The sequence below is a fragment of the Protopterus annectens genome, chromosome 2.part1 (genome assembly GCF_019279795.1).
Source record: "Protopterus annectens isolate FY-2018-M chromosome 2.part1, PAN1.0, whole genome shotgun sequence".
Classification (NCBI taxonomy): domain Eukaryota; kingdom Metazoa; phylum Chordata; order Ceratodontiformes; family Protopteridae; genus Protopterus; species Protopterus annectens.
Genome location: NC_056729.1, coordinates 1,182,616,042 through 1,182,641,580, shown reverse-complemented (window position 1 = coordinate 1,182,641,580; position 25,539 = coordinate 1,182,616,042). Strand labels below are relative to the sequence as shown.

Here is a 25,539-nt window from a genome sequence, read left to right as displayed (position 1 = left end):
ACTTGTTCCTTTGAAATGAGTGTTGATAGTAATGATTTATGTTCTATTCTGGTAAATAATTGGAAAATAATAAAGGGTAATCCAGATTTGTCTTTGATTTTAGGTGATAAACCAAAATGTGTTTTTCGAAATGAATACAATTTGAAAAATATTTTACAAAATGGTAAGAAAACAAACAAAAATAAAAATAATATTTCAGTTAAACATGGGATGTATTGTTGTTACAAATGTACTGCCTGCAGGTTTATTTTGGTAAGTCCATATATTTCTGTGACTACTGTTCCTTATACTATTGAGGTTCCTGGTTTTGTCAATTGTGATACCACCAAAGTAGTTTATATTTCATTTTGTTCAGGTTGTCCAGCATTTTATGTTGGAATGACTACCAGGAAATTAAGTACGTATTAAGGAGCATAATTATGCCATTAAACGTAAAGATTTGACCAACGCCCTATATAAACATTCCCGTACTTGTTTTGCATATAAAAATTTTTATTTAGTATTTTAGAAACATGTTCTATTGATCCTAGGGGAGGTGATTTTAAAAATTACTTGGAACAAAGGGAGGCATTGTGGCAGATAAAATTGAAATCTGACATTCCCCCTGGGTTAAATGAATTTATTAATGTTAAATGTTTTTTAAAGGGTCGTAAACTACAAGTCACTGATAAACACAAAGTAGCTTCTTTTCTTTTTTAGTAACACTGTTCTTTTAAGTGATGAATTACTAACTTTGTTTTTATTGGTTCATTTGTATTAATTAATTGATTGACAAATGTATTTAAATGTGTTTGCTTTTTTTGTCTAGTTATTCTGAGGAAGTTTTTTACGAAAGCGGTCAAATAAAGACAGTTTGTACGCTATTTTTGCATTGTATTCTTCTACCTCTTTTTTTGGCGCTGATTTATTTTATTTAGTATTTGGTTTTTTGATTTATTTATCTGATTGTTGTGCTGAGTCAGCAGATGTCGTATTTGAGGCAAAATCCAGGGTGGTCCTAGTGCTAAGTTCTTCAAGATTGGGTACCAGTGCTGGCGTGGCCAGTCTGGTGCAATCAGGATCATCTTTGGCTCTTCCTGCCTGGCTTTGATGAGTACCTTTGGAAGGATACGCAGTGGTGGGAAAGCATATTTTCCAGCTGAATGAGAGGGCATCCACTTTCCATGCTTGTGGATGGCAAGTCCTTGTGCAGAATTTCTGTAGCTGGCAGTTCATTGGGGATGCAAACAGATCTATGTCCGGGCTCCACCATGTCTGTGTTATCATTCTGAATATTTGTGGATTCAACTCCCATTCGTGGGGATCCATGATGTTTCTGCTTAAGTCATCTGCCAGTGTGTTTTTCTCTCCTGGCAGGAATTGTGCTTGCAAATGAACTTGATAGTTTAGAGCTGTGTTCCACAAGGTCATGGCTTGTCTGCAGAGGGGGATAAGAGTGAGTGCCCCCTTGCTTGTTTATGTACCACATAACTGTGGTGTTGTCTGTCTTTAATAAGAAGTTATGTACTCACCATAACGTTCCATCTGAGTAGGTAAACTTCATTTGTCAGCAACCCATGGGATTCGGATCCGACCTCGGATCCGAGCCGGCAGTTTTCAACAGCTTCAGATCCGAGCTCCAAGCTCCTCTCCCTACCCATAATCCCCTGCCAACCCTGACTGACCTCAGATCAAGTTTGCCCAAAAGCAGATACTGCTCGAAGACTAATACTTTCAAGATAAAGTGGGTAATACCCATGGACCTGAGTATGAAAACATTCATAAGTGAGGGGGCAGGAGGGAGGGACGGTTGCTGACAAATTAAGTTTACCTACTCAGATGGAACGTTACGATGAGTACATAACTTCTTAATCTGAAGTAGTTAACTTCATTTGTGCAGCAACCTATGGGACAGAGTCCCCATCTACCTGAACCTTGGGTGGCCTTCATGGAAGGATGTTTTGGAGCACTGCAGAGCCAAAGCCAAACCACAACCAAAGCTGCGGAAGCCCTTACAAATGCCTTCTATGAACACCTCCAGGACTGCATGGATCAGGCAATCCCTAATAAAACCAAGACTCTTTCCACCAGGGGCAAGCGTCCAGTCTGGTGGACCCCGGCCATAAACAAACTTTACAATAAGAGGAGAAAGCTGTTACATGATGGAGCAAAATCCATAAAAGAGAAGACACCCTTGATCATTATTAGTAGAAAAATACGAGCACTCATAAAATCATCCAAGGCCAACTTTGAGAGAAAAATTGCAATAGATTCAAAAGACAATCATAAGGCCTTCTTCAGCTATGTTAGAAACCTGGGTGGGAACTCCCAGATATGCGCAGAATTAGTCCAAAATGATACAAAAATCACTGAACCCACAGACATTGCCAACATACTGGCAGACAGGTTCAGTGCAAACTTCACCCCCCCCCCCCAAAAGGAGAGATAACTATCCCAGCGGAGTGTAGCCTCCCAGACATCTCAAATGTGCAGGTGAAAGCTGCTCTCTCTAAAGCTAAAAACACAGCATCAATGGGATCGGATGGTGTCCCCGGCTGTGTGCTACACGAACTCAACGAGGAACTAAACCCGCATATAAGGCAGCTGTTTAATCTTAGCCTTACCACAGGATACGTGCCCAAGGAGTGGCGTACGGCAACTGTGGTCCCACTCCACAAAGGCGGTGCCTCTACGGACCCTGGTAATTACCGCCCCATAAGCTTAACAAGCCTGGTCTGCAAAGCTATGGAGAGGATCATAATGGAACTCATAAACAAAGACATAGGGGACTTGCAGACATTGGACCCGACCCAGTTTGGCTTTGTCAAGGGCAGATCATGCCTTTTGAACTTGGTCGACTTCTTCGAAACAGTCACCAAGGCCATTGATGAGGGAAAGGCAGTCCATACAGCCTACCTTGACCTTGCAAAGCTTGACACAATACCCCACTCGGGTATTATAGAGAAACTTACCAGCTTAAATGTAAACCCATATGTCACAAGATGGGTTGCAAACTGGCTAAAGGACAGAACCCACAGAGTTAGAGTTGCTGGCGCCATGTCAGACTCCAAGCCGGTCACAAGTGGTGTCCCACAGGGCTCAGTCCTTGGCCCCCTGTTGTTTGGCATCTACTTCTCAGAAGTACAGGCAAACATAGGAGGACTATGGCTGACAAAGTTTGCAGATGACTGCAAACTGGGCGCCATAGTGGAAAGTACATCGGACACAGATATCCTTCAGAGGGGTCTCACGGAAACTGAAAACTGGTGCCAGAGCCATGGCCTGAAGTTAAATGCCAAAAAATGTATAGTCATACCCTTCAGGAAAAACAAGGTAACCCCAAGCTACCATATAGGTGGCAATCCATTAAGCACAGAAGAGGTTATCAGGGACCTGGGGACCCAGGGTTGACAGTGGCCTTTCTTTTGACACTCACATTGCTAAAGTGGTTAGAAAGACCTTCTACATTGCCCACCTGATCATGAAGGGATTCACATCCAGATCAAGTGAGGTCATTGTTCCCCTGTACTCTTCACTTATCAGACCAGTGATCGAGTACAATGCCCCATTCGGGATGTATCTCACCCGACACCTGCAGCAATTGGAGAGACCCCAAAAGTTCCTCACCAAAAGGATAAAGGGACTCCAAAATCTGTCATATGCTGCCAGACTGAAGAAACTCCAGCTCTATTCAGTCGCATACCGCCTGCTCAGAGGTGACCTGTGCCTGACATACAAGGCCATGTCCAACCCGGAATTAATGGACATGCACCACCTCAAAAAATCCAAATCTACCAGATCCACTAGAGCAAGCGACTTAAACCTTAGCACAGATATAAATAGGACATGCTGGAGGGATAGATTTGTCACCCAGAGACTCCCTATGCTGTGGAATAAAATCCCGGTCCATGTGAGGCAGAGCACCTCGCTGGCTCTGTTCAAGAGAAATCTTGACCAGTGGATGGGAGATCATAGGTTTACCCTGAAAATCATCTCTGTATCACTGCTGGACAGAGGCACAACAAACTAATGGGCACAGTATTTTTTAACATAAGGGGTGGCGTAAGCCACAAAACTTTGGGCTAGGCTTATAAATGCCTTAGGGCAGATAGCCTAGTATAAACCTATGAACCTATGAACCTAAAGGATGCTCTCCCTCTGGAGATGATGTCCAATTTATAGTGATTGATAAAGGTATGAGATGAGGCCCAAGTGGCTGCCGAACAAATATCATCCAAAGGGACTCTAGCTCTAAAAGCCGCAGAGGAAGACATAGACCGAGTAGAGTGGGCATGGACTCCCTGAGGTGCAGGCCTGCCAGAACTTTCATATGCTAAAAGGATACATTGCGAAATCCATCTAGACAGAGTGACTTTAGACACAGATTTACCCAGGTTAAATTTGGCAAAGGAGGTGAACAACTGGTCAGATTGCCTATGACCAGATGTCCTGTGGATGTAGAAGCAAAGTTGTCTATGCACATCCAGTGAGTGTAATTTGTATTCCCCTTTGTTCTGGTAATTAGGGAAGAACACTGGTAGGTTGACGGACTGGTTAATATTCGATTCAGAGGCAATCTTGGGAAGAAAGGAGGGATTGGTCCTGAGGTAAACTCTATCCTTGTGAAAAGTCAAATATAGGGGTTTTACACAGAGGGCCTGTAGTTCAGAGACCCTTCGAGCCGAGGTGATAGCGACAAGAAAGGGCGTTTTCCATGACAAGAATTTAAGATCTAATGAAGCTGCAGGCTCAAATGGGGGAGCTGTTAAGGCCTGAAGCACCAGCGTTAAATCCCAAGGAGGGACTACATCCTTCACTGGAGGTCTGAGCAGAAAGGTGCTCTTCAAAAAAGTCTTACACAATTTCGTGGTGATCAAAGGGCCCAGTTCATTTCCCACGTGATAATGAGAGATGGCTGCTAGTTGAACCTTGACTGTGGAGGAGCTAGCCCCCTGGTGAATCAGCCCTGACAGGAAGTCTAATACCGCGTGCAAAGGAGCTGTAAAAAGGATCCAAATTTCGATGTTCCGCCCAAATGGAGAAACATTTCCATTTGCTACTATAGATCTTTCTAGTAGAAGGCTTGTGCGCTGCTACTAGAATAGTTTTAACTGGGAAAGAGATACCGGGAGTCCTAGCTACAAGTGGAACTGGAGCAGCCAAGCTGTGAGCTTGAGATTGTCCAGATTCGGGACTGGGAGATCTAGGGGATGGGATATTAGATCCGGACGGGGATCCAGAATCCAAGGAGGATTCACCAGATGAGACCAAAGGTAAGGGAACCAGGTTTGAGGAGGCCAGAATGGGGCAATGAGGATTATCCTGCTCCCCAACCGGCTGGCTTTCTATAGAAACTTCAGCATCAGAGGAAGAGGAGGGTAAGCATAAAGTAGTCCGGGAGACCAAGCATGCACCAGAGTGTCTCTCGGAGGTTCCCCGGAGGGGGAAATGAGAGCGAAGTAGTCGTAACATTTTGTGTGCGAGGGAGAAGCAAAGAGATCGCAACAGGGTTGACCCCATTCGGCGAAAATCCGATTCGCTATCTTGGGATTTAGAGACCACATGTGTGGTAACAGGATGGTGCGACTTAGTCTGTCAGCTAGGATTTTGGACCGCCCCGGAATGTGCGTTGCTATGACAAAGCGGTTGGTGGAGATCGCCCATTCCCACACCCTCATGGCCTCTCGACAGAGCGGGTAAGACCTGGTTCCCCCCTGTTTGTTGATGTACCAGACAACAGACATATTGTCCAACTGAATCGCAATAGTTCCTACAGGAAGAAGGTGCTGAAGTGCTTGCAACGCTAACAGCACTGCCCTCATCTCTAGGACATTGATATGCAGAGAGGTCTCCATGGGGTCCCACGTGCCTTGGATTGTCCTGCCCGAACAATGCCCCCCCACCCGAGGCGGGAGGCGTCCGTGGTCACCGTGGCTAGGGGAGGGGCCATAGAAAAGGGGCGTCCTTCCTGGAGGTTCGGAGATTGGAGCCACCATAAGAGGGCCCTCTTGCAAGCCCTGCTGAGGGGAATGGGATGGCTCGGAGGAAATCGAAGGAAGGACCACTGGACCTGGAGGGTCCATTGTAAGACCCTCATGTTCAAACGCACCATTGGCAAAAGGTTGATTGCCGCCGCCATTGAGCCTAGAGCCCTCAGGACCAATTCCACCGGAGGAGCTGGAGAATGTAGAATGGCCCGCACATGTAGCCTCAGGGTTCATAGCCGGTCTGTGGTCAAGAAAGCTAGGAGCTTGTGTCTAATCTTGCCCCTATGAAGTCTACAGTCTGAGTCGGGGTAAGACATGACTTCTCTATGTTGATAGTGATCCCCAGCCGGGGAGCTAGATGAAGAAAGTAGTTTCTGGCTGCGCAGAGTAGATGCCTTGTCGGGGCGGTCAGGAGCCAGTTGTCCAGGTATGGGTAGACCTGAATTCCCTGGAGCCTCAGGTGGGCCACAATCACTGCTAACACTTTGGTGAACACTCTGGGGGTGTGGTGAGACCAAAGGGAAGGACCCTGAATTGGAAATGACTGGCTCCTAGCGAGAAGCGGAGGAACCTTCTGGATCGCCTGTCCATCAGAATGTGGTAGTACGCATCCTTGAGGTCTATAGAGCACATCCAGTCGTTCTCCCACAAAAGGGGGAAAATGGATTGAAGGGTGACCATGTGGAACTTCTCTTTGGTTACTGACAGGTTCAGGGGGGAGAGGTCGAGGCTAGGTCTTAAGTCCCCCGTCTTTTTTGGCACCAAGAAGAACCTGGAGTAAAACCCCGACCCGCACTGGTCTGGGGGGACGTGTTGGATGGCTCTTTTTTCCAGCAACTGTTGGATTTCTGTTGCTGCGGCCTCCCTCTGATCGGGTGGGACATCGGGGAGTTATCTGGGGCTGCGTGGGTAAAGAGAAAAGGGAATCTGATATCCTCTGGATATAATGCGAAGCACCCAGCGGTCTGTCGTGATGGACTCCCAAGCTGCTAGGTGCTTCGAGAAACGCCCCCCCGACTGCCTCCAGAGTGGAGCAGTTGGGCAACCCCTCAGGGGTGTTGCGTGGGTTGGTCCGAGAAGGGTTCTCTGGATCCAAAGTTCCACGGGCCCCCTCTGCCACTAGGGCGGCGTCCACCCTGCCCTCCTCTGCCGCATAAGGGATGGGAGTCCGGAGAGGTACGGGACTGTTGCAACTTCCGGAACCACATCTTCTTCTGTCCCTTTTGGTTCTTGGAAAAGGACCTCTGGGGAGCAGAGAAGTGGACTCCGACGGCAGACAACGGCTTCCCGTCCTTCTCGCTCTGGACCAAGGTATCGTAAACAGTTTTGCCAAAAAGGGCAGAACCATCGAAAGTGGCATTAGCGAAAGACACCTTGAAGGGGGCATTAGCGAAAGACGCCTTGAAGAGTTCCACGAAATCACAGTGCCGGAGCCAGGCCTGACGCCTCATGACAAGGCCCGCTCTGCTGGCTCTAGCGGCTCCCTCCGTGGCATGGGACAGTAGCCGCATAGAGGTGTTTGATATGGATCGGAGAGTGGCCATCCAGGTGGAGTGCAAACACTTATCCTCCGCCGACATGGACTCGGGGGGGGGGGGGGCACGCGACGCAGCGTACTTTTTGATAAGGTCCCTCTGCAGTCGAAGCACATGTGCCATGTAGTTCAGCGACCTCACAGAGAAGGTAGCCTAACTAAAGACCCGTTTCCCTAAACGGTCCATCGACCGAGACTCCTTGCTCGGGGAATGAACCGAGGGACTCTCCTGAGCTAGTTCCCTCTTGGTGGCCGCCACCACCAACATGGCATCTACAGGGGAACCCTTACTCCAGTGGGACTTGTCAGAGGGTGGGCTAAGAATTTTGTCCAGGCGCTTGGGGACTGGCTCCACAGTGTCCGGCTCCTTCCATGCCCTGGTAGTAATCAAATCTACCAGGGGGTCAGCCGGAGGGGACACCCAAGAGGTAGACGGGCCTGCTTCAAACGCCTCTAGGAACACGGATTTGTCCGAGGTAGGCTTTGGGGCAGACCACCCCCCTTTATCCTGAGCATCTCCGCTATGTCACCAAATGAGACATCTTCGGGGGGTGATCTTGGGGAGCCTTCCCCCTCCTCCAAATCTGTGTCCTCAGTCAAGGACTCGGGGGAGTCCAGGTGCCTCCTTTTGCACTTTCGCTTGTGAGGAACCTCCTCAGGGGGGGCTGTCCGAGGAGGTCTCACCAGCCACGTCTTGTTCCAAAGGAATGACCTGGGACGTCAGAGGAGGCTGTCCCTGGGGCCGGGTGATGGAAGTCAGGCCCAACAGAGAAGTAGTGCAGGGTGGAGCCGTGGCAAGGGCCGGGGGCCTGGAATCTCTCGACAGGGCCCTCTCCACCACGACGAATGCCGAGGGAGAGCTGCTCTCTCTGGGATCCGAAAGCGGACCCTCACTCGGATGCGACGGACGGATTGGGGCCGGTGCCGAAGCGATCGGATCCGACGGACCAGTATGCTCCGACCTGGATGGAGCCGAAGGCATACAGATACCCCCTGATAAGAAGCTCAACCCTCGGCTCCGAGAGCTTGGATCCGAAGAAAACTAACCCAACAGACTCGAGGGAAGTGTCGGCGCCGAAGTACCAGAGACTATCGGTGCCGACACCCCCCTCCCCCCGGCTCCAAGGCTGCCCGGCTCCGAAGACTCCGAGCCCGGAAAGCGGGACGGAGAATGAGTTATCGGGGCAAAAAAAGGGGTCGAGCTCTCCCCCGGAGGGGGGGAGGCAGGTGCACTCCCATCTGCACTTGGGCCTGGAGGAATCTTCTCATCATCCGGTCCAAATCTGCATCCGTGAGACTTTGGGTTGATCTCGATGAGGCCACCAAAGGCGGGACGGGAGTGTCGCTTCGATGACTTCAAAGGAGATCGGATCTCCTCCTCCTCCTCAGGACCCGGTGAAAAGCACGGGGACCTGATCCGAGACGGAGGAGACCCAGAAGTCCTGGAGGGAGAAGACCGCTTAGCCGGGGGGGCCGAAGTGGAGGCCTTGGCCCGCCACTTGTGGTGCTTCTCCCTCCTTTTCTCTTTCCTGGCCTCCCTTCTCCTCCGGGCCTGTGGAGGTTGAGTCCCAGCCGGGGTGAGGGAAGCAGGAGTGGCAGCAGCCGCAGCCACAGGAGGACCGGAGGTAGAAGCCAAATCCAGGTGCAGAAGACCCGCCAGAATCAGCTTAGATCACAGGTCCTTGAGTGGCCTGGGGTTGAACGCCGCACAGATGGAACAACCAGAAGACAGGTGCTCAACCCCAAGGCACAACACACACTAAGTGTGGCCATCTGCCAGAGACAGCTTATGGCCACACTCGGTGCACTTAGAAAAGATCGGTTTTGGGGCCTCAGCCATTTTAACTAAAAGAGAAAAACACACACGTTAGGCCCCAAACACATACACACAACCCTAACGGAACCACGAAGGAAGGGGGAGGTAAATGACACAAAATATAGAGTTAAACTAGAGAGGGTTTTACAAAAAGGGACCTGTAAAAACTCACAACCAAAAAACAGGAGAAAAGAGAGGAAAAAGGTAAATTTTTTCTCTCTCAAAAAGTCTCTAATGCCTGGAGCTGTAGATCAAGCTGCTGTTGGATAACCGCGGCAAACTAGATCGGAGGTCAGTCAAGGTTGGCAGGGGATTATGGGTAGGGGGAGGAGCTTGGAGCTCGGATCTAAAGCTGTTGAAAACTGCCGGCTCGGATCCGAGGTCTGATCTGAATCCCATAGGTTGCTGCACAAATTAAGTTAACTACTTCAGATCAGTAGTTGTCCTGGATGTAGCAGGTCCTTGAAGGCTATTAGGGCATTTTGTACAGCTAGCTTATCTTTTTGATTGATGTGAAGATGCCTTTGTTCTGCGGGCCACCTGCCCACCTGAATACATTTTCCTGCCATGTGTGCTCCCCAGGCGTAATCCGATGCATCTGCTGTCAGTGTTTGCCTGGCTGTGGGTTGAGTAAAAGACTGTCCCTTGTTGAGGTGACAAGCTTGAGCCCACCATCGAAACTCCTGTTGTAGGCAAGGAATTAGTGATATAACTGTTTCCAAACTTTGACAGTGTTGAGACCAGACACTCTTTAGGTACCACTGTAGTTTCCTCATATGCAGCCTGGCATATGGAATTAGCACTATGCAAGATGCCATGTAACCAAAGGCCTGCAGAATTTTTCTTGCAGGGAGTTGGGTTCTTGTTGCCATCAATTGAAAATATTGAGTCAGATGTCCTTGCTTGTCTGGCATGAGATAAGCCATTTGGGCCATTGTATTCAAGCTGGCACCCAGGAATATTATCTCTCAGGAGGGCACTAGTTTTGATTTCTTTTCGTTTACTGTGTACCCTAGGCAACTTAATTGTTTTACAAATGCCAGATGCTGCAGAAGAATGTCCTTGCTCTCTGCTTGAATCAGGAAGTCGTCCAGGTACGGATAAATTTGTATTCCTTTTTGTCTGCAAAATGCAATTGCTGGTGCCAGGCACTTTGTGAAGACCCTGGGCGCAGTAGATAAGCCAAAGGGCAGTGCAGAGAATTGATAGTGCATTGAACCAGCTATGGATCTGAGGTATCTTCTGCAGTTTTGTCTGACAGGGACATGCAGGTATGCCTCCTTGAGGTCCAACGTTATGAGCCAAGCTTTCTTGCCCAGCATGGGAAGAAGCTGCTGTAGTGTCAACATTTTGAATTTTAGAACATCCAGGTAAGTGTTTAGAGAAGAAAGATCCAGAATGGGCCTCCAGGCTTTGTCCTTTCTGGGAACCAGAAAAAGTCTTGAGTAAAATCCTTGTCCTTGCTCCTGTGGTGGTACCTTTTGAATAGCTCTCATGTCCATGAGTGCTGTAATTTGTTTTTGAGCCTCTGCCCATTGATTTGGTGGCAGATTTGGCATTCCTTTTAACCTTGGCAGAGTGTGAAAGTGGAACCTGTAACCTTGAGATACAATGTTGAGAACCCATTTGTCTTTGGTGATCATATGCCAATTGTGATAGAAAAGTGCCAGTTTTCCTCCCAAGGGGGCTGCCAAGAGAGAGCTGTTTGGCAGCTGTAATGGGAAGTCATTGGGGCTGTTTTTTATAAGGTTGTGGCCTGTCTTCCCCTTCTTTCTGGCCTGATGCACCCCATCGTCGAGACCTGTAGGGACCTTGTGGTTGACCTCTGCTCTTGGACGTCTGTATCTGCCCCTTTGGGGTCTGTCTGAAGCTGGAAAGGACCAATTTTTTGTTGGCCAATTTCTGCTAAATCGAGGAGGCTGAACCTGTAAGAAATCCTTCACCGTTTGCATAGATTTTGCCTTATCCTCCACTTTCTTTAATACCTCTTCTGCCTTAACTCCAAACAACACATCCTGTTGTAAAGGTGCATCCAATAGTTTTGCTTTAACATGATCTGGTAACGTATGTTCTTTTAACCAAGCATGTCTTCTAATGACAGAACCTGTAACAGCTGCTCTACAGGAGGCCTATAAAGAATCAAAACCACATTGCAAAGTGTGTTTTCCCACTTGTTCAGCTGCATGCAATAAATCCTGCATTTCCTTTAAATTAGGAGGATCTGAATCTGGAAGCACTTTTTGTTTCAACTGAGACATCAGAAACTGTTGATATTTTGACATGTGAAACTGGCAATTTAAGGCCTCATTGCTAAAGTTGCAGACGTATATACTTTCTTCCCCCATATGTCCAATGCTCTGGAATCTCTGTCAGAGGGGACTGGATTCTTTGCTGATGAGGCCTTAACCCCTTTGGGTCCCTGAGAAATAGTTTCAGGGTCAGCAACAGGGCTTTTATAAAGAAATTTGTGTGAGTCAGGGACTCTGTAGTATCTGTCAGGCTTAACTGGGGCTGGAGGTAAAGAATCAGGATTTAAGCTGAATTCAGTATACACATCATCCACTATATCTAACACTGGCGGAAGGGGTAGTTTCGGTAGTCTGAATAATTTGTGCATCGAAGGCCCAGCCATCTCCACGTGGGAGTCAGAGGCGGCCTGTGGTTCTACAGAAACGGTCATCAGGGGCTGCGAAGGCGCCTCGCTGAAAACCGGAGAACCGGCGACTGGCCTAGAAGAGGCTTCGTCGTCAGTTTTGGGCCTTGGATGCCTATCCTTGTCTTTGCACTTTTTATGTATTCCGGTCATCGGAAGTTCCGACGGTATGGTATAACTGAATTTTCTGCCAAAATAATGTCGGGCAAAATCAAACCGACGTTTAATAGTGCGCTTATTAAACCTAGCAAAAAACCGACAACCAGTGACGTTGTGGTCTGGGCCTAGGCATGGGATACAATAAGAATGGAAATCCTTATGAGGTATTTGCTTCCCACAAGAAATACAGTTATTAACTTTTACTGACATCGGTCTGAGGCAAGAAAAAGTTTCCCCAATGGGGTACTTAGCTTTGTAGAAGACTTTGGTTCTGGATTCGGAATGAAAATCTCAGGAGTCGGCCGACCGGCACTTGCGAACTGCTTTTGCTTCGGGCACCGCGCGGCAAGAAAGACTGAAGAAAATGGCGTCGGCTGCATCTTATATACCCCTGTCGCACTGACGTCAGGGAGGAGGCGACAGCAACCGACGCTGGACCAAGACTTTGGAACTCAGGCTGATTGGGGAACTGCCTGATGGCAGGATAACCCAAGTGTAATGACTGCAGCAGTGTAACACGATGAACATCCTAGGAACAGTCTCGCTTAAAATGTTCCATCACACAAACAGAGGAAACGATTACCTCATAAACGAGAAGTAAAGACAAGAGATGCCCTACTCCTTGTGAACGACAAACTTAAACCTGCCTTAGACTGAAGCGAGGGACACTGCTGTGAAACACACTACCCCACCCTGGTCAGCTGTAAAGTGACACAGGCCACAGATTTAAAGTAAGCAAATGACCAGCAGTGGATGCATTAAGTGAAGACATTGTTTCAGAAAATTACAGTTCAGTTAAACTGAACCCTGGACATTTGAGGATCTGCTGTATTTCTCTAACCTTATACAACAAAGATTTGGCTCTGCTGTTCTGCCTGGCCGTGAGTTCTTTTGCATTTAAACAAACATACCCCCAAAGGGCAGTTCTTCTACAAGAGAGTAAGAAGAAAGTGAACCCTCTTCTTCAGACACTAGGGCAAGAAGAGAGTGGATCTGAGAAGCACAAGCCAGTGAGTCCTCTCCAGAGTCTAACTCTTCATCAGAAGAATCAGAGTCCATAAGATAGTTAGGACGACTGGAAGACCAGAGAACAGAAGCAGGAACAGATAATCCTTGAGGTGGTTTTGGAGCCAAAAGAGCACTGAAAAGCCCATGAGTAAAATCCTGCCATTCTTTGTGGGGATCCTTAGACAAAAAGGACACATACCCAGTCCTATGCTTCTTTTTTAAGGGGATATCAGCTTTAATAAATCTAGGAGGTTCAGACCCCTGCCTATATTCAATAAGGGTTTCAGACACCTCTTCCCTAGCAAGTATTTGGGGAACCCCCAAGGCCCCGTTGATACAATCAGCAGTGGTTTCCTCTCCACATCTGCACCAGATGAAGGCAAAACCTCAGCAGACATGCAGGTAGACAATCCCAAGTTGGCCTCCAACTGGGTTACAGCAGAGGGAGCCAAAATCGGCAACTGACGGTCCTCAGGTTCTTTATCCAACTTGATGGAGATCTCTGGTGTTGACTGGACAGCAGCAGAGTCAGTACATGCCTTTTTGCCTTTCTTAAGTGGCAGCTGAATGTTGGGGCAGGCAGATTTGGCCATGGCACCCTGAGCCAAAAGCCTCAACCAATGGTTTTCCAAATAAATGGATACAGAAGCTTCTTGGGTTCAAACATCTGACAAATCTCACACTGCATATGGCCGTGTGTAGCACCCAAACAAAAAAGTCACTTATTGTGTCCATTTTTTATGGGGGAATTTGCCTCCCACAATCACATTTTCCCTTCCTGAATGACATGTAAATTTAAAGTAAAAGTAAGAATAAAAAGAAGGAAGGGACCCCAACGGTATATTTACTTTAGAACGCATGGTAGTTTAAACAACTCAGTAACCAGTGTGTAAATCAAATTCAAAGGTTGCATTTGTACTGGAAGCAAGGAAGTTCTGGTGGATTAGGTGCTGGTACATCACATATGCGCCTTACACCTTACACGTAGGACATATACCTGATATAAAATGCCTGGAAGGTGTAAAGACTTTTGGTAGGCTGGCTGGATGTTGGGCTACCCTTGAATTACCCAAGAATGAAGATTATTGTAACAGAGATAAAGGAGAGCATTTTCCTTAGCTAGTTTGCCATACAAGTTAAAACTAGTGTAGGAAGCACTCTCAAAGTTATTCCACACCTCCTGTCAGCCAAGTCAATCCCACACTTTAGCGAATACACTTGGGCTTTCATGTTGTTCAAGTTTCTGAGGGGATAGAACACTTCACATCACTGTCAAGAAGACTTTACAATAGCTTCTCCTTTTCATATGAACTGCGCACCAGTGTCTGGTCAAGTGCACACTGTGATTAATGACGAGAATAAGAGTAGAGCTAGCATAAATTTTCCCTACAGGTAAGTTCACCTGGAGCTTTTATTTGGAGGAAGGCTGCGGAGGTGCTGATGTGTCCAAGGATGCTTGTGTGTAATCAGAGACAACACTGTGGTGGCTGCTGAATTCAAGGCTTGACTGTCAAACTTACAACTTAAAGGAAGCCTAGCTGCCATAACCCTACACTGACATTTTCTATTTCCCATATACACAGCAAGCTTTTTTAAGTTAATGACCAACTTCTTCTTGTAAAGTGAAGCTTATTCCTTAACTTTTCAAGGCTCTGTGTAATGCAGCTGTCAATTTTCTTCTATTGTTTAGGCATATTTGAGTATTATGTTCACAGATCGGATGACAGTTTCCCCAAGCAGCAATGTTCCAAACCTTACAATTCAAACAGAAATTGATCAGACAATCCTTACGGATCAGGTGGAGGTCACTTCTTAGTAAACTTTAAGAATGTAACAATTCCTGATGCCTTTCTGAATTCTACAAGTTTTCCAACACTAATTTTTTGGGTAAGGCATCACTGTACTTTTTTCAAGTTCCTTCAGGTGGCTTGTTTGAAGGTTACAAGACAAAGAATTGTAATCAATAAAGTGTCAGATCAGTAAGGCATGAAGCAGTAAAATGATTTCTACAGTGATTAGACATGTCCTTTACAATTAGGCTGGCTACAGCAGATGCTCTGCAAACTTGGGAAGAAACACAGTGGTCAAAGTTTCAATTGCAAATGATCCTGCGACTAACGGTTATAGAAGAAGGGGTGTCAGACAATTCAGTTTGTCCTTTCTCAAATACTTCTATTCATCACTTCATAAATGGCTTGAGTTTTTTTTTATTACAGGTTTGCCACTATCTTAATGAAAAAGTTCTGTGTTAACTTACGTAAGCCAATCCATAAAAAAGTTAAGAACTAGGATTCTGGAACATCACGAAACTATTAGGAATGACTAGGTTCCACAACAAAGCAATTTAGATTAGTTATAATGGTGATGGGCCAATGTTATCATTTTTTAATGTATTATGAAAAAGAGTAGATTTCTTAACAAATCTTCCCCACCATCTGTACCACAAAAAGGCATGATTGATTTTCTTAAGTGTGAGACACTGCATCCTACGACTTAATTATAAAATTTAACAATACTGACAACCACCAGAGTTACACTGTCTACAGACATTCTTTACTTACATCTACTCATAACTTACCCCAGACTCCCTCTACTCCCAACATGCATTTGTCCTACTTTAACAAAAACTTAATACCCCCTATTTCAACCTCGACTTTTCACCGCTTATCTAAACGACAACTCTCTCCACAACCACAAACTAAAATATCTTCCTAATTATCTCCATCTCCCTAAATTAATCTCTGGTTCAAATCCAAGGCACTCCTGATTCCTCTAGTCAACACTTCTGCTCTCTCTCTCTAACTTAAGCATTTTCCTTTGAAAAAATGGAAAGGTTTTACAGGCAAACAGACTCTATGAACTCGTTGTCAGAACAATGAGAAGTAGGGCCCCCTTTTCTGCTTGTTGGCTCACACTTTGTTGGATAAACTTTTTGTATTTCTCCTTAGCCTATTCTGAATCAAAAACTATCTTTGATCTTCCAGGAAAAATATTCTGAAGACAGCTGGATACAGCAGCTTGAACTTCACACCTGCCTCTTGACACTCCCTGAAGCTTAGATAAACTTGCTTAATGTCTGTCTGGTGCACAGTGAATAAGCATTTTCCACAAACATTCCATTATCTCCAATTATAATACTTTTCCGGTCACAAATTTGTTAGGGCTCAGGAGAAATTCTTTATGTTGGTATGACTGCATCTTTATTAATATAGCTCTTGGCTGCATTCTCATAGCTATGTTTGGCGCATACACACAGTGTGCCCTCTCAATTAACAAATCCTGCTGTGGAGCACCAATCTAATTGCTTACTTGCACTTACATAAAATTAATGCAGTCTGTTCCTTTTGATCACTCTGAAGCAGGAAAAAATCCCAGATTCTCTCTCTCAGCTGTCTTTTAACTCAATATTTTTTGAAACAACTCTTCTCGACAAGCCTAATGCTCAGACAGTCTTTTAATCATGCAAACCTATGATTTTTGTGTTTTTTTCTGAATATTTAGATAAAACTTCCTCTATTTTCCACCCTTTTTGTATTTGAGTTGAATTCCTTCAGTATTTCACTTACTTAAATACCTCTGAGTACATTTGATTTATTTTTCCTCTAAGAATTACTGAAAGTAATTGGTCATTTTGGACCATTTCTAGCTCTTTTAAAGTTCCCTGGTTAAAATCTGCCTCAGGCATTTTTTTGAAGCCATATTGCTCAGACACAGCTCCACGTGGTCCTGTTGAGTCTTCCTGGCTACAGAGAACTGAAAAAGAGCGACTGCTTTCCTGATTAAGTATCCTGCTGTCTTTTATATTTGTTTTACCTTCTACTGCTTACCTAGAGCAAGCTTTAACTGTTTTCATAGTTATTTACTGCATTTTTTATTATCTGCACTTAAAAGTACATTTTAGTCGAAATTAGTCTAATTCAAGTCGAAAAGTGTTTGTTTGCTGTTAATTTAATTGTTTGTCTGCCCACTAAAGTGTGCTAGCCTGTACTACTGACTTATTGCCTTTTCTGCATTTAGCGCGGAGTTGCCACTAGAGCACCATCAGGCAGCACCGGTTAAACAAGGTTAAAATCGGGCAGCGCCGGTTAAACAAGGTTAAACTATTTCTGGCTCCCTAAAGTCTGCTCTTCATTTTTTCCCTTAGAACTGCTCTACTTGTAATCTAAACAGTCTATTCTCTATCTGTAAAGCTCAGCACTTGTTCCTAAAGCATTTTTTAGTCAGGTAAAGCACTTCTATATTATACAAAGTACTTCACTAGCTTAAAACCCCCTTGAGTACCCACTTCCCTATAGGTCCTTTCTGACTCAGTTACACAGCAAACTTTTTCATTTCTTATAGCATGTCAAAGGGTCAGTTGCTAGCGTCCTCTCCTGCTCAGCTGGTGAATCTGGGAATATTGAGGCAATGTTACAATTGCCTCATGTACACAGACAACCCTCTCCTCCTCCCACAAAACACAAATACATGCGAGAGATGCAACTATATAGCCAAACTGGAGGCTGAGCTCTCTCAACTCAGGACTGGCAAAACCAGACAGGAGGAGAAGGTAACCACACACACCATAAACCCAGTCTCACATAGAACTATCACAACTACAAATCAAACACAAACACACAAAGACATACTCGGGGGCACTGATCAAAAATCTACCAAAACAGCAGAGGCCTCCAAAGCAGACACCCAAACAACTGCCACCTCATGACATAAACACAAGCAACACATAGATCACAAAGTCAGTGTGCAAATCAGTCACAGCCCTTAAGGCCGAACACAATGCCAGACACACTTGTCATAGGTGACTCCATAGTCAGACACACTCACCAGACTGAACAAGGAGAGGGTCACAGTAAGCTGCCTGTTGGGCGCTAGAATCCGCCACATAACACAAACACTCAGGTCACTCCAGAGCAAGTACAAGTATGACTCAGTCATTGTCCATGCCGGTGTGAATGACCTGAGACGTACCTCCCTGGACTATATGAAAAGAGACATAAAGGAGCTCTCAGATTATGTAGCCCAGGCTGGTATGACCCTGACCCTGAGCAGTATCCTACCTTCACCAAGAATGATGCCACAATACAGAGACAAAATGATCAGTTTTAATAATTGGCTTAATTTCTGGTGTCATTCTAAGGGGATCCAATGTCTGTCTGCCTGGAATGACATGCTTGACAAGCCACGCTGCTTCGCAAGGGATGGCTTGCACCTGTCAACCCTGGGTTTCCGGATATTGGCAAAGGCTCTTGCCACCCCCATAGTGCCTTTTTTAGACAAGGCTCAAAATCTAAACCCACCGCCCTAGAAAACAATAATGGAAAAAAACTAAGGGTAATGCTGCTCAATGCCAGAAGTCTAAATCTCAAGATGCAGGCCCTCGAAGCCCTCCTCAGTATGGAGAACATCGATGTCTGTGCTGTGACTGAAACCTGGTTCAAGGCTCCTGAGAGCACCCCGGCACTATCAGGTTTTACCTCATATCATGCGTTCCGGCTCCAAAACCCGGACCGTACCACAAAAGGAGGGGGTGTATCCATATTCATCAAGGATACCCACACCTCCAGGCTGGTGGCAACTCACGAAGCATCAGAGACCATTCAGGTGCAATTAACCATAGGCAAAACTGCTCTATAGTTTGTAGCATGTTACAGGCCACCCTCTCAAACTCAGGAACCCCACACTGCCTTCCTGAAGACACTGGAGAGTATAAATGTCTCTCCAAACACCATCATATTGGGTGACTTCAACTACCCAAACATAGACTGGGAACATTACTCAAGCCCCAATACCCTAGCCCAAAGGTTCCTGGAGTTCATAAACTCAAATGCTATGGAACAACTTGTCACCATTCCCACAAGAGGTGAAAATATACTAGACCTGATCATCACAAACATGGGGACAAAATGCTCCACACCGAAGTATATCCCTCATTGGTGAGATCAGACCATAAACTAATCTCACTGGAGATCCACATCCGCCCCACCCCAACAAAAAGACCACAGTGAAGAACTTCTCAAAAGCCAACTTCACACTTCTTAAGACTGGTGTGGTATCCTTCAAGGCCCCTGAGCCATTGGAAACCACAACCCACGCTGCTGAATCCCTTACAAATGCTTTCTACGAGCACCTCCAGGATTGCATGGATCAAGCAATCCCAAATAAAATCAAGACCCTTTCCACCAAAGGCAAGCGCCCAATCTGGTGGACCCCAGCCATAAACAAACTTTACAACAAGAGGAGAAAGCTACTACAAGATAGAGCAAAATCCCTAAAAGGGAAGACAACTCTGATCAATATTAGTAAAAAACTATGATCACTCATAAAATCATCCAAGGCCAACTTTGAGAGAAAAATCGCCAAGGACTCAAAAGACAATCATAAGGCCTTCTTTAGCTATGTTAGAAATCTGGGTGGAAACTCCCAGATATGCTCAGAATTAGTCCAAAATGATACAAAAATCACTGAACCCACAGACATTGCAAACATACTGGCAGACAGGTTCAGTGAAAATTTCTCCCCTCCCTCCCCCCCAAAAGGAGAAATATCTATCCCAGCAGAGTGTAGCCTCCAAATCATCTCAAATTCCCAGGTGAGAGCTGCTCTCTCTAAAGCTAAAAAACACAGCATCAATGGGACCGGATGGTGTCCCCGGCTGTGTGCTACACGAACTCAATGAGGAAATAAACCCACACATAAGGCTGCTGTTTAATCTTAGCCTTACCACAGGATACGTACCCAAAGAGTGGCGTACGGCAACTGTGGTCCCACTCCACAAAGACGGTGCTTCTACGGACCCTGGTAATTACCGCCCCACAAGCTTAACAAGCCTGTTCTGCAAAGCTATGGAGAGGATCATAATGGAACTCATAAATAAAGACATAGGGGACCTACAGACATTGGATCCTACCCAATTCGGCTTTGTCAAGGGCAGATCATGCCTCTTGAACTTGGTTGACTTTTTTGAAACAGTCACCAAGGCCATTGATGAGGGTAAGGCAGTTCACACAGCCTACCTTGACCTTGCAAAAGCTTTCGACACAATACCCCACTCGGGTATCATAGAAAAGCTCACCAGCTTAAATGTAAACCCATATGTCACAAGATGGGTTGCAAACTGGCTCAAGGACAGAACCCACAGGGTTAGAGTTGCTGGTGCCATGTCAGACTCAAGCCAGTCACAAGCGGTGTCCCACAGGGCTCAGTCCTGGGCCCCTCTTGATCGGCATCTACTTTTCAGAAGTGCAGGCAAACATAGGAGGATTGTGGCTGACAAAGTTTGCAGATGACTGCAAACTGGGCCATAGTTGAAAATCCATCAGACACAGATATCCTTCAGAGAGGTCTCATAGAAACGGATAACTGGTGCCAGAGCCATGGCCTTAAGCTAAACGCCAAAAATGTATAGTCATACCCTTTGGTAAAAACAAGGTAACCCCAAGTTACCACATAGGTGGCAATCCATTAAGCACAGAAGAGGTTATCAGGGACCTGGGGACCCAAGTTGACAGTAACCTTTCTTTTGACACTCACATTGCCAAAGTGGTTAGGAGGACCTTCTACATTGCCCACCTGATTATGAAGGGATTCACATCCAGATCAAGGGAGGTCATTGTTCCCTGTACTCTTCACTTATCAGACCAATGATTGAGTACAATGCCCCATTCGGAATGTATCTTACCCGACACCTGCAGCAATTGGAAAGACTCCAAAAGTTCCTCACCAAAAGGATAAAGGGGCTCAAAATATGCCATATGCTGCCCGACTGAAGAAACTCCAGCTCTATTCAGTCGCATACCGTCTGCTCAGAGGTGACCTGTGCCTGACATACAAGGCCATGTCCAACCCGGAATTAATGGACATGCTCCACCTCAAAAAATCCAAATCCACCAGAGCCACAAGAGCAAGAGACTTAAACCTCAACACGGATATAAATAGGACGTGCTGGAGGGACAGATTCATCACCCAGAGATTCCCTATGCTGTGGAACAGAATCCCGGTCCATGTGAGACAGAGCACCTCACTGGCTCTGTTCAAGAGGAATCTTGACCAGTGGATGGGAGATTGTAGGTTTACCACGGGGATCATCTCTGTATCACTGCTGGACAGAGGCACAGCAAACTAATGGGTATAGTATTCTTCAACCTAAGGTGTGTTGAAAGCCACACAACTCTGGCTAGGCTTATAAATGCCCTAGGGCAGATAGCCTAGTATGAACCTATGAACCTATGAAAGCCACCTTCAGTACCAAAGTTGTATCTTACATTGTTGCTTGCTCTACAAGCTGCAGGATTCTTCCCAGCCTGAGTTTTATCTTCTCCTTTTTTGGCAAATTTAATCTCAGGTTCTTCAAATTTCATCTTTGCTGGCATCCAAGCAGTGTAATTTTACCAAACTGACAGTTTCACTAGCCCCTTTCCACAGTTTCTATTTTCACACTGGATGAGCTCATATCAACATGCTAACCAGTGTACAGCCATCTTAGAAGCCACCAAGAATTATCCTTAATAATTTTAAAACTCTGGACAAAAACTCAGCTGCACACAATCAAACTTGTCAGCATTTCTTAAAATATATATACTACGTTTACCTGTATCATATGTGTCAGTGTTCTGAAAAGAGCCAGACTCCATTTGATGACTCCCTTTATATTGTGCAGAGGAAGCAGAGGCAATATCCTGTTGACTTTCCCAGCGCCCCTAAAACAAATGAAATACATGAGTTAATACACTATTTCCACCACATCTACCATCTTTATTTACAAAAATGCATGTGCTATGTGTGTGTGTGTGTGTGTGTGTGTGTGTGTGTGTGTGTGTGTGTGTGTGTGTGTGTGTATATATATATATATATATATATATATATATATATATACACACACACATATACATACATACACACATATACATACATACACACATACACACTTATTTGCATGATTATACATATATATATATATATATATATGTGTGTGTGTGGGGGGGGGGGTGTATACACACACACACACACACACACATATTTAAAAAGTTTATTCACAAATTTAAACTTGAGCATCTGTAACAGTTTACTGACCTTTTCAAAACAGCTGTCCTGCTCATAGCTGCAATCCTTAGCTATGTCTTACTCTAACATTTTTTAGATTTATTTATTTTATTTATTTTATTTGTTTACCGGGAAAGTCCACTGGGCCTTGGAGAGCCCATTTTCAGTGAACGCCCTGGGAGAAAAGCTCCACATGCAAATTATACAGAACATACAGTTTCAGTTACATTAATGTTACAAGGCTATACAGTAATAATAATAGGCATGATTTTAAGATGACAGTATAGTGTACATGTCAGAGTTAATACTGTATTAGCAATAAGTAGCTAGGAAATGGATTGATGGGGGGAATGTCAGTGAAAAAGACAGGGAAAAATAGTTTAATGAGTGGTAGTAAGGTAGGTACAAAGAGAGAAGATGGGTATCCAGGTTGGGTAGGTAACAGGAGTAGGCATGTCTGTGATGGTTAGAGTGCTGGTTGGTTAGAAAGAGGAGGAATGCATGGATGAGAAAGGAGTTGGAGAAGAAAAGCAGAGGGGTAGATGCACAGCTATCAGACATCTTTGCTTCAAATTTTGTAAGGCACTCATGCTAACAATTCCAACTACTAAATCAAGCATAAATTAAGACTGAGATGTTTGTCTGATCTCAATCATGGATTCTAATCTTGCTCGTCTTCCTACACCCATGCCTGGTCTAACAGATTCTACCTTAATTTCTCATTTTCACCTTATTATCTGACTTTTTTTTGTTTAATACAAAAAAATGAAGTTATGTACTCACCATAACATTCCATCTGTAAAATGAAGTTATGTACTCACCATAACATTCCATCTGTACTGTCCAATTTCATTCGTATTCAACTGTTGGGGTTCGATCTGACTCTGCCGTTAATAAAGCTTGCGGTAACTAAAAAAGCTCTTGAGTTTCTCCCTTACCCATAATGCACCAATTCCTACCATATGTCAGATCTCGTTTGCTGATTTACATAAAGTAATACCTGCCAATGTGAATGTATATGAATATATAAATACATATAAACCCTACAGAAGGAACTAAACGTGGAGCTCAACATTACGGACAGTGGTGTCCTTACAATATCTCGTTCTTCCAGAAGTTTGCTGTGAGAATGATTTTGGGGGGGGGGGGGGGTTGGTGGGCGGGAAGTTGAGGAAGAATGTAAATGGGCAACATAGATGTAACATTATGTTGAGTAGATAACTTCCTTATCTAATGTGGACAATTGTCATTCTATCCTCAACTGTTGGGACAGCGTCCCCAGCTACCTAAAATCCCAGGTGGACTCTAACGAAGGATAATCCTGAGCACAGTCGAGCTAAAGGCTGCTCTACCCCCCTTGAGACCAGATCCAGTTTGCAATGAGTGATAAAGGTATGAGGATCGTCCCAGGTTGCAGCCACACGTTATCCATGGAAGCCTCGGATAGAAACACTGAAGAAACTGCCATGAACCTAGTTCAATGGGCTCTAACAGGTTTAGTTAAGGTTAGACCAAACTTGTTACAGATAAAAGAAATACAATCCATCAGCCATCTGGCTAGAATTACTTTTGCAACTAGTTTGTCCAATTTCAAATCTGCAAAGGAGACAAAATTGATCTGTCTTACTGATTTCCTTTGTCTAATGTAAGTAAAAATGCAACTGTTTGTGATCAAAAAAATGCAACATATATTTACCTCTATTTACAAATTTTGGAAAGTATACTGGCAAATTAATGGACTGATTGACACTGGATTCTGGCACACCATGGGAAGGAAAGACCTATTGGTAAGTAAAGAAACTCTATCCTTATGAACGATCAAATAGGGAGGTTTCAATGACATTGCTTGAAGTTCTGAAATTCTTCTGGGACAGGTTATGGCCACCAGAAAGATAGTTTTCCAGGTCAGGAGCTTAAGATTGTATTTAGATGCTGGTTCAAAGGAGTAATGAATTAAGGCCTGCAGTACCAAGTTCAAATCCTATGGTGGTGAACGGTCTTCACATGGGGGTCTGAAAAGGAGAGTGCTTCTCAAGAATGCTTTACAAAGTTTAGGAGAGGCCACAGAAGAATTTTCAAACCCAATATAAAAAATTAGACACTGCTGCTAGTTGAACTTTAATGAGGGAGTTAGCTCTTCTACTAGTAAAGATTAATGTCAAAAATTCAAGTATGCTAAGTATCAGAGCTGATAAAGGATCAGTGTGTTTTTGTTGTGTGCAGCAAACAAACCTTTTCCACTTAATGCTATAAAGCTTTCTTGTAGACGGCTTATTTGAAAATAAAAGAATATGACGGACAGGGGAATAGAGAATCGGCTGACTATTAATGGAAGTGGAGAAACCACACAGTTAACTTGAGGTTTGAGATACCCAGATGAACCATATCTGTCTGATGCGACAGGAGGTCTGAAATCCGATCCAGAATCCAAGGTTGGCAAAGCAGAAGAGGCCATAGGAAGGGGAACCAAATCTGACGAGGCCAGTAAGGTGCAATGAGAATGACTTTGCTCTTCAACCTAGAAGCTCTCTGCAGAAATTTTGGAATCGGGGGAATTGGCAGGTATGCATAAAGTAGATTGCTGGCCCCACTGATGGAAAATCATTTCTGCCACTTTCATGTTGAGAGACCACTCATGTAGTAGAAGAATGGACCTGCTCAATTTGTCTGCTATCACACTGGACTTCCATGGAATGTACGTTGCTATAAGAAAGCTGTTGGATGAGATCACCCACTGCTACACTCTGTTTCTCAACGTAAGGGGTAAGATCTGGCCCCTCCTTGTTTGTTGATGTACCAAACTACTGACATACCGTCTTGTTTGAATTGCAATTGTCCCTGAAGGGAGAATGTCCTGGAAGGCCTGCAACGCTAACAGCACTGTTCTCATCTCTAGGACACTGAGCCTCTTCCAGGGGATCAAGTGTCTTGGATTGTTCTCCCCAGAAAGTAACCACCCATCCAATCTGGGAAGCATCAGTGGTCACTATGGCCTTGGGTTGAGGTAGGATGAAAGGACGTCATTGTAGAACTTAATCTGAGTGAATACACCACCAGAGGTATCTCTTGAATGCCTGAGTAATTATTTGTGTTGATATGCATTGGTAAAGAATCGACCACCGTGTTGTTAGCATCCACTGATGAAGTATCATATTAAATCTTGCCAGGGGAACTAAGATTATGGAAATTGACATTGACTCCAAAACTTGAAGGATCAATTTGGCTGAAATTTTGGAACTGAAAATTATTTTCCTGACCTGGAATCTAATAGTGCCATTTGGTAAATACTCTAGGGGCTGTGGTGAGGCCAAAGGGCAGTGGTCTGAATGATTAGTAATTGGTTCCCAGCAGGAAGCATAAATAC

At 45.0% G+C, this 25,539-nt stretch overlaps 1 protein-coding gene across 1 annotated transcript in view; it reads right to left on the bottom strand.

Annotated features, from left to right (window-relative positions):
• The window catches only part of KIF13B (kinesin family member 13B), a gene marked incomplete in the record, with an annotated part of 3,953,176 nt that overhangs the window by 387,628 nt on the left and 3,540,009 nt on the right, over positions 1-25,539 (bottom strand). The window contains 1 exon segment of the mRNA XM_044062707.1: positions 21,724-21,832. Coding sequence (XP_043918642.1) covers positions 21,724-21,832 — 109 coding nt within the window.